Source organism: Taeniopygia guttata, chromosome 27 (assembly GCF_048771995.1).
Source record: "Taeniopygia guttata chromosome 27, bTaeGut7.mat, whole genome shotgun sequence".
Lineage (NCBI taxonomy): Eukaryota > Metazoa > Chordata > Aves > Passeriformes > Estrildidae > Taeniopygia > Taeniopygia guttata.
In genome coordinates this window covers 3056896-3069580 of record NC_133052.1, presented here as the reverse complement: position 1 = coordinate 3069580, position 12685 = coordinate 3056896, and the positions used below count along the sequence as shown (strand labels likewise).

At 62.3% G+C, this 12685-nt stretch overlaps 2 protein-coding genes across 2 annotated transcripts; both read left to right on the top strand.

Moving 5' to 3' along the window:
- Nucleotides 1-269: 269 nt before the first annotated feature.
- On the top strand, nucleotides 270-5805 carry PSMD3 (proteasome 26S subunit, non-ATPase 3). The gene is made up of 12 exons (XM_030256160.4): nucleotides 270-498; nucleotides 1344-1534; nucleotides 2238-2375; nucleotides 2548-2684; nucleotides 2775-2965; nucleotides 3111-3214; nucleotides 4146-4260; nucleotides 4478-4597; nucleotides 4672-4775; nucleotides 4966-5121; nucleotides 5222-5272; nucleotides 5357-5805. The coding sequence occupies exons 1-12, from the start codon at nucleotides 327-329 to the stop codon at nucleotides 5432-5434; spliced, it is 1557 nt and encodes a 518-aa protein (XP_030112020.1). The 5' UTR covers nucleotides 270-326; the 3' UTR covers nucleotides 5435-5805.
- Nucleotides 5806-8000: 2195 nt separating this feature from the next.
- On the top strand, nucleotides 8001-10257 carry CSF3 (colony stimulating factor 3). Its single transcript, XM_030256484.4, has 5 exons — nucleotides 8001-8016; nucleotides 8364-8533; nucleotides 8870-8977; nucleotides 9088-9234; nucleotides 9671-10257. The coding sequence occupies exons 1-5, from the start codon at nucleotides 8001-8003 to the stop codon at nucleotides 9839-9841; spliced, it is 612 nt and encodes a 203-aa protein (XP_030112344.3). The 3' UTR covers nucleotides 9842-10257.
- The last annotated feature ends 2428 nt before the right edge of the window (nucleotides 10258-12685 follow it).

Below are 12685 nucleotides of genomic sequence, written 5' to 3'. Positions count from 1 at the left end.
CGCCCGCGCCCCCAAAAGGCGGGAATAGCTCAGCACCCGAAAGCTCTACGGAGATTCCCGAAGGAGAGCGAGGCGAAAGAAGCCGATAGATGGCGGAATATTCCGAGAGGGCTCGGCCGAAACTCCCGAGCGAAAATCTACGCGCGAAGGCGGAAACACCCGATAGGGTCACGAAACTCCCCGAGCGGTGCCCGAGCGATCCGAAGAGCGCGGCGGAACAGCCCGAGCGGCGGCGGAACAGCCCGAGCGGCGGCGGAAGGAGCCGACGGTGCGCCGCTCGGCGCTCGGCTGGCCGCGCCTGGCGGCCCGTTGTGCAGTGTCACGCCATGAAGCAGGACGGCGCGTCCCGCCGCCGCGGCGACAAGGCCAAAGCACCCCCGGAGGGACCCCCGCCCGCGCCCCCCGACGTCGAGATGCACGAGGAGGCGGCGCCGGTGGCCCCCGAGGCGGGCGGAGAGCGGCAGCCGCAGCGGGAGCTGGACGCGATCACGCTGGAGGGTGAGGCGGGGGTGTTGTTGTAATGGGGGTGTCTGTGGCCGTGAGGGGGGACTGGGGGGTCTTGGGGGTGGAAGGGGCCTGGCACGGATTGGGGGGACCCCTGAGAGGGGGGTGGTGGAGGAGGGGGTTGGGGGGAGGTATAGGAAGCCCTGAGGGGGTCAGGGTGGGGGTACCTGAGGGGAGGTAGGAAAGGGGCTGGAAAGGTGCTGGAGGAGGGGAATGTTTGGATCAGTGTTGGGGGGCAGTTGGAGGGGCTCTGAGGGAAATGAGAGATGAGTTTAGGGTTCGGGAACGCTTTGGGGAAGGGGAGATGGGGGGCACTGTGTGGGAAAGGGAGAGGGGAGGTGTGTTTGGGGGGTGTCACTATGGGGAAAGGGATTTAGAGAGGGAAGTGGAGGTGGGAGCTGTGTTTTGTGCGGGAGACACTGTGGAGAAGGGTGTTTGGGGCAGTGTGTGAGGGAAGGCAAGGGGGAGGTTGGCTTTGGGGTCACGGAAGAATGAGGGATGGAATTGTGGTTTGGAGGGGTCGCTGTAGAAGGGAATTGGGGCAGCTCTGTGAGACTGTGTTCTGGGGACAGACTGTGAGGGACAGGGGGCTGCAATGGTGGGACCCCACAGGGGTACAGAGCCCTTCGGGAGGAGGGAAAAAACTCTGCAAGAGCCTCACCAGCCCCCTGCTCCAAACAGGGACAGCCCTGAGGGCAGGGACGGGTCACTGGGGACACCAAAGCCATGGGCAGAGGCACCTCAGCACAGCAGGACGGGGCGATGGGGCAGCCCTGGCTTTGCTCCGGGGTGCTGCTAGCAGAGGATTTGGGGTGAGGGGTGTCGGTGTGCCCCTGCAGACATCAAGGAGCACGTGAAGCAGCTGGAGAAGGCGGTGTCGGGGAAGGAGCCGCGCTACGTCCTGCGGGCGCTGCGAGCTCTGCCCTCCACCTCCCGCCGCCTCAACCCCAACGTGCTGCACAAGGCCATCCACGGCTTCTTCACCTCCAACTGCACTGTCAGGGACTTCCTGCTGGGATTCCTGGAGGAGGTAGGGGCTGCCCTCACCTCTGCCCGGCCCTGGTGACACCCCCCACCAGCAGAGCTGCCCCAGCGCCCCAGGAAGGGTGTGGAGGTGTAGGAGCAAATCCAGAGGATAATCAAAGGGATGGAGCAGCTCAGCTGTGAGGAAAGACAGGGAGCGTAGGGATGGTTCAGCCTGAAGAAGAGAAGGTTTAGGGGTCACCTAATTATGGCCTCCCATGTCTGAAGAAGCAGCAGGAAGGATGGAGAGGAACTGTTTACAAGGGTTTGGAGTGACAAGGACAAGGGAGAATGGCTTGCCACTGACACAGGGCAGGATTAGATGGGATACTGGCCAGAAATTCTTCCCTCTGAGGGCAGTGAAGCACTGGAATGGATTTCCAGGAAAGTTGTGGCTACCTCATCCCTGGAAGTGTCTGTGGCTGGGATGGACAAGGTTTGGAGCAGCCTGGTTTAGTGGAAGGTGTCCATACCCATGGGAGGGTAGGGATGAACTTGAAGGCCCCTCCAACCCAAAAAAGTCTGGGATTCCGTGATTCTTTCCCTCTCCAAGGAGCCTCTGGAGTAGGGCAGAGAGGTTTGGGGACACTGGAGATGAGCAGCCTCTCTGCTGGGACAGGTCCTTGTGGCCCTGGGCTGGCTCCTGTCACACCTGGAGCAGAGCTGTCTCCGCACGGGGACAGGGATCCAGAATTTCTCTCTCCCCTCAGTCCATGGACACAGAAGCTGAGCTGCAGTTCCGCCCACGGACAGGGAAAGCAGCCTCAGCCCCTCTCCTGCCAGAGGTGGAGGCCTACCTGCAACTGCTGCTCGTCATCTACCTGATGAACAGCAAGAGGTACCCCGAGGTGAGAGCCCTGAGCTGCCTGCAGTGCTCTGCTCCCCAGGCACCCCCTGCCTCGTGCTGTCCCCTCATCCAGCAGCGTTCAGTTGCTCCCCCAGGCTCAGCCCCACAGCCTGGGCGGTCTCTGCCCCTCGTGGGATCAGAGCCCTGCCCTGACCTCCCTTCCTGTCCCGCAGGCTCAGAAGGTGTCCGATGACCTGATGCAGAAGATCAGCTCCCAGAACCGCCGGGCCCTGGACCTGGTGGTGGCCAAGTGTTACTATTACCACTCCCGCATCTACGAATTCCTGAACAAACTCGACGTGGTCCGGAGGTGGGATGGGTCCTTGGGGGTCTCTCCCTGAACGTGATCCCCCCCCGTTTTCCTCCCTCTTCTTCCCTGACTCCCCGTCCCACCCCGCAGCTTCCTGCACGCCCGGCTCCGCACGGCCACGCTGCGCCACGACGCCGACGGCCAGGCCACGCTCCTGAACCTGCTCCTGAGGAATTACCTCCACTACAACCTCTACGACCAGGCCGAGAAGCTCGTCTCCAAATCCGTGTTCCCCGAGCAGGCCAACAACAACGAGTGGGCTCGCTACCTGTACTACACAGGTGAGCTGGCTCGGTGCCTGCCCTGCCTCCCGGCACCCTCTGAGAGCCCCTGTGAGCAGCTGGAGGTGGGGCTTCATGCAGGATTTGGAGCCCCATCCATGCAGGGCAGGTTGGATTCACTGGGTGGCTTTCCCCACCCGCCCAGGGCGGATCAAGGCCATCCAGCTGGAGTACTCGGAGGCACGGCGCACCATGACCAACGCCCTGCGCAAGGCCCCGCAGCACACGGCCGTCGGCTTCAAGCAGACGGTGAGTGAGGAGGGGGCAGGACACCCCTGGCTTGGCTCTGAGACCCGTCAGAGATCTCACAGGGGTTGGATGTGGGACCTTCTGGGATGTCAGGCTCCATGGAATTGGGTTTGGGACCTTCTGGGATGTCAGGCCCCATGGAATTGGGTTTGGGACCTTCTGGGATGTCAGGCTCCATGGAATTGGGTTTGGGACCTTCTGGGATGTCAGGCCCCATGGAATTGGGTTTGGGACCTTCTGGGATGTCAGGCTCCATGGAATTGGGTTTGGGGCCTTCTGGGATGTCAGGCTCCATGGAATTGGGTTTGGGACCTTCTGGGATGTCAGGCTCCATGGAATTGGGTTTGGGATCTTCTGGGATGTCAGGCCCCATGGAATTTGGTTTGGTACCTCCCAGGTTTGGGACCTTCTGGGATGTCAGGCCCTATGGAGTTTAGTTTGGGATCTCCCAGGTTTGGGAGATCCTGGGCAGGTTTGGGACCTCCTTGGATGTCAGGCCCCAAGGAGTCAGGTCCCTTGGGATTTGGGACTTCCCAGGGTCAGGTCCAGGACTCCCCAGAGCTGAGCTCCCACGGGGGCACTTCTGGGACCTCCCAGGCTTGGCACCTTCCAGAATGAGATCTGGGACCCCCCAGGTTTGGGCTCTGCAGGGACAGGTGTGGGATCTGCCAGGGTCAGGCCCCATGGGGACAGGTTTGGGACCTCCCAGGGTGCTGGGCTCTGCAGGGATGACAGGTGCAGGACCTCCTAAGTTTGGAACTTCCCAGAGACAAATCTGTGACCTTCCAGGCCTCACAGGGACAGGAGCAGGTTTGGGATGTCCTGGGGTCTTGTGCCACACGGGGATGGGTGCAAGGCCTCTTGGAATGCACAGGGACAGGGATGGTTTCAGGCCCCATGGGGGCTCACTGAGGGTCTCGCTGTGCCCCAGGTGCATAAGCTGCTCATCGTGGTGGAGCTGCTCCTCGGGGAGATCCCGGACAGGCTCCAGTTCCGGCAGCCCTCGCTCAAGCGCTCGCTCATGCCCTACTTCCTGCTGACCCAGGGTATGGCCGCCCACCCCTGCCTGTCTGTCCTTCCTGCGGGGTCAGAGGATCATGGAATATCCTGAGTGGCAAGGGACCCAGTGGGAATTCTCTTCTCTCCCCTTGATGGGACTTGCATGCAGATGCCACTTGGGAAGGAGGAGAAGGAGGAAGTCAGCCAGCCCTGACTCTTTCCCCAGCTTTTCTCCTTCCCCCTTTCCCACCTTCTTCCCTGCAGCCGTCAGGACGGGGAACCTGGCCAAGTTCAACCAAGTCCTTGACCAGTTTGGGGACAAGTTCCAGGCCGATGGCACCTACACCCTGATCATTCGGCTGAGGCACAACGTCATCAAGACAGGTAGGAGGGTGTTTGGGAGCCCCCAGCAGACTGGGCAGGCCGGGGAGCTGCATCCCGTCCCCTTCTCCCTGCAGGTGTCCGCATGATCAGCCTCTCCTACTCCCGCATCTCCCTGGCCGACATTGCCCAGAAGCTGCAGCTGGACAGCCCCGAGGACGCCGAGTTCATCGTTGCCAAGGTACCAGCACAGTGAGTCCCATCCCTGTGGGGTCCTGGGGTGCCCACAGCCCCCATCCTGCCCCGTTCCCCCACACCCCTCCCTGCAGCACCGCTGGGTTTGGGTTGGAAAACTGGGCACACTCAGGGTGCCACGTCCCTGCTCTGTGTGAGCCCTTGGGGACACCCCTGCCCCGTGCCCGGGCTCACAGGCCATCCGGGACGGCGTGATCGAGGCCAGCATCAACCACGAGAAGGGCTACGTCCAGTCCAAGGAGATGATCGACATCTACTCCACGCGGGAGCCACAGCTGGCCTTCCACCAGCGCATCTCCTTCTGCCTCGACATCCACAACATGTCCGTGAAGGTGAGCACAGCCTGTCCCCAGGTCCCTGATGGGGACAGCAGGACACGGCTCAGGGCTGGCTCAGCTCTGAGCTCCTCCTCCTCCTCTTCTTTTTCTCCAGGCCATGAGGTTCCCACCCAAATCTTACAACAAGGACTTGGAATCTGCAGAGGTGAGATCTCTGCAGCCACTGTGGCCATGGGAAGGATGTGACTCCTGTCCCCACCTGCCACCAACCTCCACCTTTGCCTTCCAGGAGCGCCGGGAGCGTGAGCAGCAGGACCTGGAGTTTGCCAAGGAGATGGCAGAGGACGATGACGACGGTTTTCCGTGACCCTGGGCCCTGGCTGTACTTTTTTATTTGTCCATTGGACAGATGGTTGCTGAGCAGGGCCCTCCGTCCCCCCAGACCCCCTTTTATAAATTCCTGCATGTCTGTACTGTGGGAGGGGACACGGGGGGTTCCCTGGGCCCACACCCCCTGACCACCTGCACTTGTGGTGGGACCCCCTCCCCAATAAACATCCTTGAAAGGATCCCTGTGCTGACATCGGAGCTGATGCCGGGGGGCTGCGAGGGGAGCGGGGCTGGAGGGAGCAGGAGTGGGGTCTCCACTGGTGCCCTCCCAGCTCCCACAACAGCAACGGGGTCAAACTTTGTTAAACTTCAATTATGACTTTTAAAATAAAAGATGGAAAAACACCAGCCTGGGTGGCTCCTGCTGTGGGTTTCTTGGGATGGGGAAGGGACGTGGGGCTGGTTTGGGGTCTCTGCTCTCTCCCTGGGGCTGGGCACCAGAGATGGGACTAGATCTGGTCAGGCCATCCTGGGGGAGTGGCCCAGCAGCTCCAGGATGGCATCCCAGGAGGATTCCATGGGGAAAGGCACAGAGCCCCCTTTGTGCCCCACAGCACCAGCCCTGGGGGTGATGGGGACAGGGGACATGCCGCTCCAGGTGGGTCCCATCAGCATCAGCCCCATCTAGGCTGGATGAGTTCTCTGAGAAAATCTGGGAATCTCCCAGCCGCGCCCATGCCGGGATAGCAGCCAGGGCTGCAGGTCAGGAGCGGGGCTGTCCCAGCCCATTCCCGCTCTGGGGGTCTCTGGGGGAGACCAAAGAAGGCAAGAGCCCAGCCGGGGGGGCTGGCACTGGGGACACGGGGACATCCTGGGCACGCTGATCTGTTGGCAGATGTCAGGAAGGCGCTGGGGGCGCCTGGGTTGGGCCCTGGGAAGAGGAAGGGTGGCCACGAGGCTGAAACGGAGCAGGGTGGATGCCTGGAATAGTCCCTGGGCTGAGCAGCTCCAGCCCCATGGTGAGGGGGGGTGGGGGGTTTGCTGGGCCACCCCCTTCCCCCACCCCCCAACACCCCCAGTTTCGGATTTGAAACCACTTCCTTCCTTGGAAAGCTGACAGGGCCTTTGGGCACTGATTCAACCCCCCACGCCCCCATCACAATTCCTGAAAGCACCGTCCTGCTGAGGGGGCAGATCTGCTCTGGGGTGGTCCCGTGGGTGCTCAGACTGAGGGGACCCTGCTGAGCCCCTCGATGGCCACCGGCTCTCCCTGGCTCCAGGGTGGGGACAGGCACAGCTGGGGGGGCTGTGTCTCCCAAAAATCCCATGAGCAGTTTCTGCTGGCAAGGTCCTTTCACACATCGGGAGGGCAGAATGTTTAGTGCTGCCAGGTTTGAAGGGAGGTCAGCAGGAGCTTTCAGAGCTCACACCTGGCTGTGCCAGGAAGGCTCTGCTTGGTACTCATGGATTGGTTCCAGCTGAGGGGGGTTTATTTCCCAGCTGGAGACAGGAACTTCCAGGACTTCCAGCTTCTGGGACTGGTGCTGTGGCTGTACCCCACAAACCGTATCCCACAAACCGTACACCACTGGATACGTGGCCCATCCCAATGCCCACCAACATCTGCAACCTGCAGAGACCGAGTTCCCTGTCCTCATCCCTGTCCTCATCCCTGTCCTCATCCCTGTCCTCATCCCTGTCCTCATCCCTGTCCCCATCCCTGTCCTCATCCCTGTCCACACAGCCTCCAGGAGGGCATCAATGGGACCCAGCCAGAGCTCAGGGGTGCAGAATGAGTCTCCCCAGCTGAATGCTGCCCTGGGGTCACCTGCTGTCTGGGGCTGTGAGGAGAGCGGGTGCCTCCTGTGCCCCGGCCAGCCCGTGCCAGGCAGGAGCTGGCCAGCTGGCACCCGCCCAGCAGATCCTGGAGGGACTTGCAGGAACCGGATCTGACCCTGTAGTGCTGCCCCGAGGAGCCACAGCCCTGGGCAGGTGCCTGGACCGGGTCTAACCTTGGCCACCTCCAGCTGGTGCCACCACCATGAAGGTCACACCAGCAGCACCCACCCTGATGTCTGGGGCAGCTGACAGGGGGTGCTGCCCACATGGGATGGGGATGGGGACAACCGCAAAGTGACAGCAACAGCGAAAAGCCACCATCCCCTTGGCGGGACACCAGTGAGTGACCCTGTGAGTGACCCTGTGAGTGCCCCTGCACATGACCCCGCTGTGCTGGGCACTGGCCCACCTGGCCAGTGCAGTGGGAGCCCTGCGAGCAGGTTAATAAGTCACCAAGGCACCCCCTGCCCTGTCCCAGCGCCCGCCTCCGTGCCTGGGCTGCACCGGGCGGCTGCCGCCACTCCGAGGGGCACCGCTGCCCACCGGCCCCGGGAAAGCCCCACAGCCGGGTCGGGAGATTTGCATGCTGTAATTAAGGCAGTGAAGCAATCGCGCTGTTGCCTCATCGTTGAGAATCCCCGAGGCCCGTGCACTATAAATGCCACCCGATCAATGAGCACGGCCGGGCAGGAGCGAGAGGAGCCGCGCCGGACTGGGCAGGGCTGTACTGCACAGAGGAGGAGACACCGAGCCGGGCACCCACCATGTGCTTCCTCACCCGTGAGTAGCCAGCACCCGTGCAGCACCCTCATCTCCCATCACACCCGCTTCCCCTGCTGCTCCCACTGCACCCCAACCACCCCTAAAACCCACTTTGCCATAGGACCCACTGCCCCCACTGCACCCATAAACCCACCCTACCTGTAGCACCTGCTGCACCCACACATCCAGAGCCCTCAGCACCGGCTGGATGCAGGGAACACTGGTCCTTCTCCCCTTTTGGGGTCTCTGTGCCTTCCCCAGGCCACGCTGCTGCCACCATCCCCAGAGTGGTCCTGGTTGCTGAGCCCATCCTGGCTGAGGGGTCGGGGCTCCCTGGGGTGGACACTGTGCCATTGTCCTCGCAGGTGGGCTGGCGCTGCTGCTGGCGGTGCTGCTGTGGGCACCGTGGCAGGAGCTGCATGGGGCACCCCTGACCGAGCTCTCAGGGGACCAGGACTTCCAGCTCTTCCTGCAGAGGAACCTCGAGTTCACCCGCAAGATCCGTGGGGACGTGGCCGCGCTGCAGCGCGTGGTGGTGAGTCCCACACACTGCCGAGGGGGGATGGCAGCCACTGGGAGGTCACAGATAAGGTGACCACCTCCCTGCCCTTATCAGCATCGCAGGGCCAGCAGCCAGCAATGTCCCCTGTGCTGCCCAAGGCTCAGCCCCGGGGTGTTGGGGCACCCACCGGGGACACGTGGTGACCTTCCTGGGTGTACAACAGCCACACTTCCACACCCATGGCACCGGGCCCACTCCATCCCCTCCCTCCTCCTGGCTGGGCTGCACAGGGTCCCATAGCCCAGGGATGGGATGCTGGGGGGTGCTGGGGCTCCTCTGGAATCCTCAGCCTGTCCCCTTTGTCCACAGTGTGACACCCTCCAGCTGTGCAAGGAGGACGAGCTGCTGCTGGTGCGGCAGGAGCTGGACATCGCGCAGGCACCGCTGGAGCAGTGTCACCGGCGCACCTTCCAGGCAGTGAGTGCGGGCAGCCCACCCCTCCCACGAGCTGCTCAGGGCTCAGGGCACCCCAGAACCCCCCGTGTCTGCGTGGCCAGGCCACACTGACCATGCCATGCCCACCACAGGAGACCTGCTTCAGCCAGATCCGCGCCGGGCTCCGCATCTACGGCGGCTCTCTGGCCACCATCCAAGCCCTGCTGCCCGGGCACGCCGGGCTGGTGGAGACCCTGCAGCTGGACATGGCCAACCTGTCCTCCAACATCCAGCAGCAGGTGCGGGACAAAGGGGGACGTGGTGGGGACGGGTGGGTAAAGCTGGTGCTGCATCCCAAAGGAGGGGTGGGCACGGTGGGGGTTGGATTCACAGGGATGGGTGGGCATGGCAGGGGCTGCATTCACAGGGATGGGTGGGCACGGTGTGGGTTGCATTCACAGGGATGGGTGGGCATGGTGGGGGCTGCATTCACAGGGATGGGTGGGCATGGTGGGGGCTGCATTCACAGGGATGGGTGGGCATGGCAGGGGCTACATTCACAGGGATGGGTGGGCACGGTGGGGGTTGGATTCACAGGGATGGGTGGGCACGGTGGGGGTTGGATTCACAGGGATAGGTGGGCATGGCAGGGGCTGCATCCCCAGGAGGGGCACACTGGGGCAGGGGGGCATCTCCAGGCCTGCAGCTGATGCCTCTGCCTCTGCCTGGCTGCAGATGGAGGACCTGGGCCTGGCCACGGTGACGTACCCCCCAGAGAACCAGGACCCCGTCCCCACCTTCTCCTCCCACTTCCACCACCAAGTCGGCGGCTTCTTCATCCTGGCCAACTTCCAGCGGTTCCTGGAGACGGCGTACCGGGCGCTGCGACACCTCACCAGCCTCTGACCCCTGTTTGTGGATGTCCTACCTGAGGGACATCCCAGGAGCGCCCCATTTCCTGCTTATTTAATATTTATGCCTATTTAATATTTATCTGTCTGGGGATGCTCCCCTGCCCGCGGCCCCAGGCAGGCGCCGGGGATCCCGCGGTGGATCCGTGCACAGGTACCTGTGCAGCATCACCCTTGTTTAATATTTAAACACAAGCGTATCTCTGCTACGAGGTTCTGGAGCTGGGCTGAGCCCCCACAGCTGCTGCTGGCACTGCCTGTGCCTCAGTTTCTCCACAGCTTGCACTGCTGGGGCTGCTGCAGCATCCCACGGGAAAACACCTTCATCCCAGGATGAGGATGCTCCAGATCAGCATCTCCCTGTCTGGGCTGCAGCCTGCAGGGACACATCTGATGGGTGTTATTTCTAGTAATTAATATTTATTAGCCATTAGGGAGGGAGGGGAGGGAAGATGGAAGAACCATAGGGATGCAGCAGCCTCACCAGGATGAGACTTTTCCAGGGATCCTCAGCACTTTGGGGAGCTGCATCTCTGCTCTGTCCCCCTCCCCTGCTAAACTTGGAGTACTTATTGCAGTTTAACTTATTTGTGCCCATCCCTGGCCGGAAAGAGCCACTTGGACACATTCCCATCCTCCTGAGCCTGACGCAGCCCCAGTCCCGTGGTTGTGTGGGAGCTCTGGGCGTGGGGGGTTTTGTACTGTATTTATTGCTGCAGCTGGGTGAGCCCCAAGAAACACCCGCTTTTTTCTATGTGATAAAAATGGAAATAAACTCTATTTTTGCACTCTCTCTCTGTTCCGCTGTCTCCTGCTCGCGTGGGAGGGAGGCAGAGTGGCCAGGGTGTGGGGACACAGGGACAGAGGCATGGGGGATGAGCGAATGGGACTTTGGGGTGGGGCTGCGGCTGCTGGTGTCAGCTCAGAAAGATGAAATGCAGCCCCCCCAGTGCCCCCAGCCCACAGCCCGAGCCCGCTGAGGGTCAGGAGGGACTGTGGGGTGGCCACTTCCTCCCACGCCCGGCTGCTTGGGCAAGAGCCGATTCCTAGAAAGCTCCGGAAGCCGCCCGCGCTGGCAGCGCCCGCTGAGGGCACCGGCACCATGCCCGGAGTTGGTTTGTGGGCTCATCCTGGGGCTGGCGGCACTGGGGGTCCCCAAACATCCTTCTGCTGCTGTGACACAGGGAATCTGCCCCAGAGCTGCCCAGGGATGTGCCAGGAGCCCTCCCAGAGCCCTCCCTGTGCCCAGGGATGTGCCATGGTGGGAGGAGGCTTTCAGCAGGGTGGACGGACAGAAGGGGCAGCCCTCGATGTGGCTGAGCAATGTCGGGGGAGCCCTGGGCATCTCCCTGCCCCAGAAAGCCCCTAAGGGCACTCCCAGCCTCTCCCCAGTGGGTGTTTGCCCACCCTGGGCTGTCCCAGCTTCACCAGCCCCATTTCCTGCCCCTGGGCCCACGCTCACAGCCTGTGACCGCCAGCATCCCTCACCCCACTCATCCCAGCCACGCAGGGACACAGCCCAGTGCTGGGGGTGCCAGGGCTCCCAGCTCCTGCCCCCCAACTTCCAGCCCTGGGCAGGGGCTGGCACAGGCTGAGCTCACAAAGTGCCCGGGATGGGCAGTGCCCTCCTTCCTGCCCCACCTCACGGGTGCTTACAGAAAACCCCCTTCTGCCCAAAAATCCCCTTCCTGTAAGGGGAAGCGCCAGTGCCAAGGGCAGGCGTGGAGCTGCCTCGGCAAATATTGACAGAGCTGGGAAGGCCACGCCGGGTCCTGCTCTTTGCTCAGGGCTAACGGTAAAGAGCCGCCCCTGGGCGAGCAGAGGTGCCCGGGGGGGTCGGTGCCAGCTCAGGGTGGGACTCGCGGCAGTGTCAGGCTCGGTGAGGCCATCCCGGCCCATCCCGGGTGTGCCACGGCTCCGGTATCCACCCACCAGCCCCGCAGCTGCTCCCGGATGGGATCGGGACCAGGGCTGGACCCCTGGGGCCAGGGGGAGGAGGAGGATGCTCTGTGTGTGAGGCCAAGGAGCAGCAACACCCGCAGCTGCCCCAAGTGCATCGGGGTCTCTCCTGGCACAGCCTGGGGGCTGCAGGAGCTGAGCTCAGCCTGGGATCAGATGGGTCAGCCCGGCCCTGGGGGCATCCCACTGCCTCTTCCCTGCCAGCACTGACCCAGCCTCGGCAGCTCCAGGATCCCCCTGTGCCCCATCTCCTTTCAGAGCCCCCCAAAAGAGGCTGGGAACCCCACTGGTGCCGAGGGGGCAGAGGCACAGCCCAGCCCCAGGGGTGGGCTCGGAGTCACGGTGCCCTGCTGGCCCTGCTTTCCCCTTTCTTGTGAGCCAGCACAGAGGAAGGGGCAGAGGCACAGCTGCCCTGGCACTGCCACTCCCTTGGGGACAAGAGTTCATGAGAGCTCTTGGAGGATTCACTGCTGGAGCAGCTGGCAGCGTGTGGGGACAGTCCAAGGGGAGCCCGTCCCTGCACCAGGTCACTGTGGTGCCACAGTTACTCACCCACTGCTCGTGCTGTGCTCACCACACACTGAACTCGTGGGGAGGAATTTCCAAAAGAACTCCCATTCATGGGGAAGAATTCCAAAAATAACTCCCATTCATGGGAAGGAACTCACACTCATGGGGAGGAATTCCAACAAGAATTCACACTCATGGGAAGGAACTCACACTCATGGGGAGGAATTCCAACAAGAACTCACACTCATGGGAAGGAACTCACGCTCATGGGGACGAATTCCAAAAAGAACTCACACTCATGGGACAGAATTCCAACAAGAATTCACACTCATGGGCCAGAATTCCAAAAATAACTCCCATTCATGGGAAG

Bases quoted from the DNA above. Each gene is read 5' to 3' on its own strand.
- PSMD3 (XM_030256160.4), top strand. From the start codon at position 327: ATGAAGCAGGACGGCGCGTCCCGCCGCCGCGGCGACAAGGCCAAAGCA. The intron at 1,535-2,237 runs GTAGGGGCTGCC...CTCTCCCCTCAG, and splicing joins TGCTGGGATTCCTGGAGGAG to TCCATGGACACAGAAGCTGA. The intron at 2,685-2,774 runs GTGGGATGGGTC...CCCACCCCGCAG, and splicing joins AAACTCGACGTGGTCCGGAG to CTTCCTGCACGCCCGGCTCC.
- CSF3 (XM_030256484.4), top strand. The intron at 8,534-8,869 runs GTGAGTCCCACA...CTTTGTCCACAG, and splicing joins CCGCGCTGCAGCGCGTGGTG to TGTGACACCCTCCAGCTGTG. The intron at 9,235-9,670 runs GTGCGGGACAAA...GCCTGGCTGCAG, and splicing joins CCTCCAACATCCAGCAGCAG to ATGGAGGACCTGGGCCTGGC.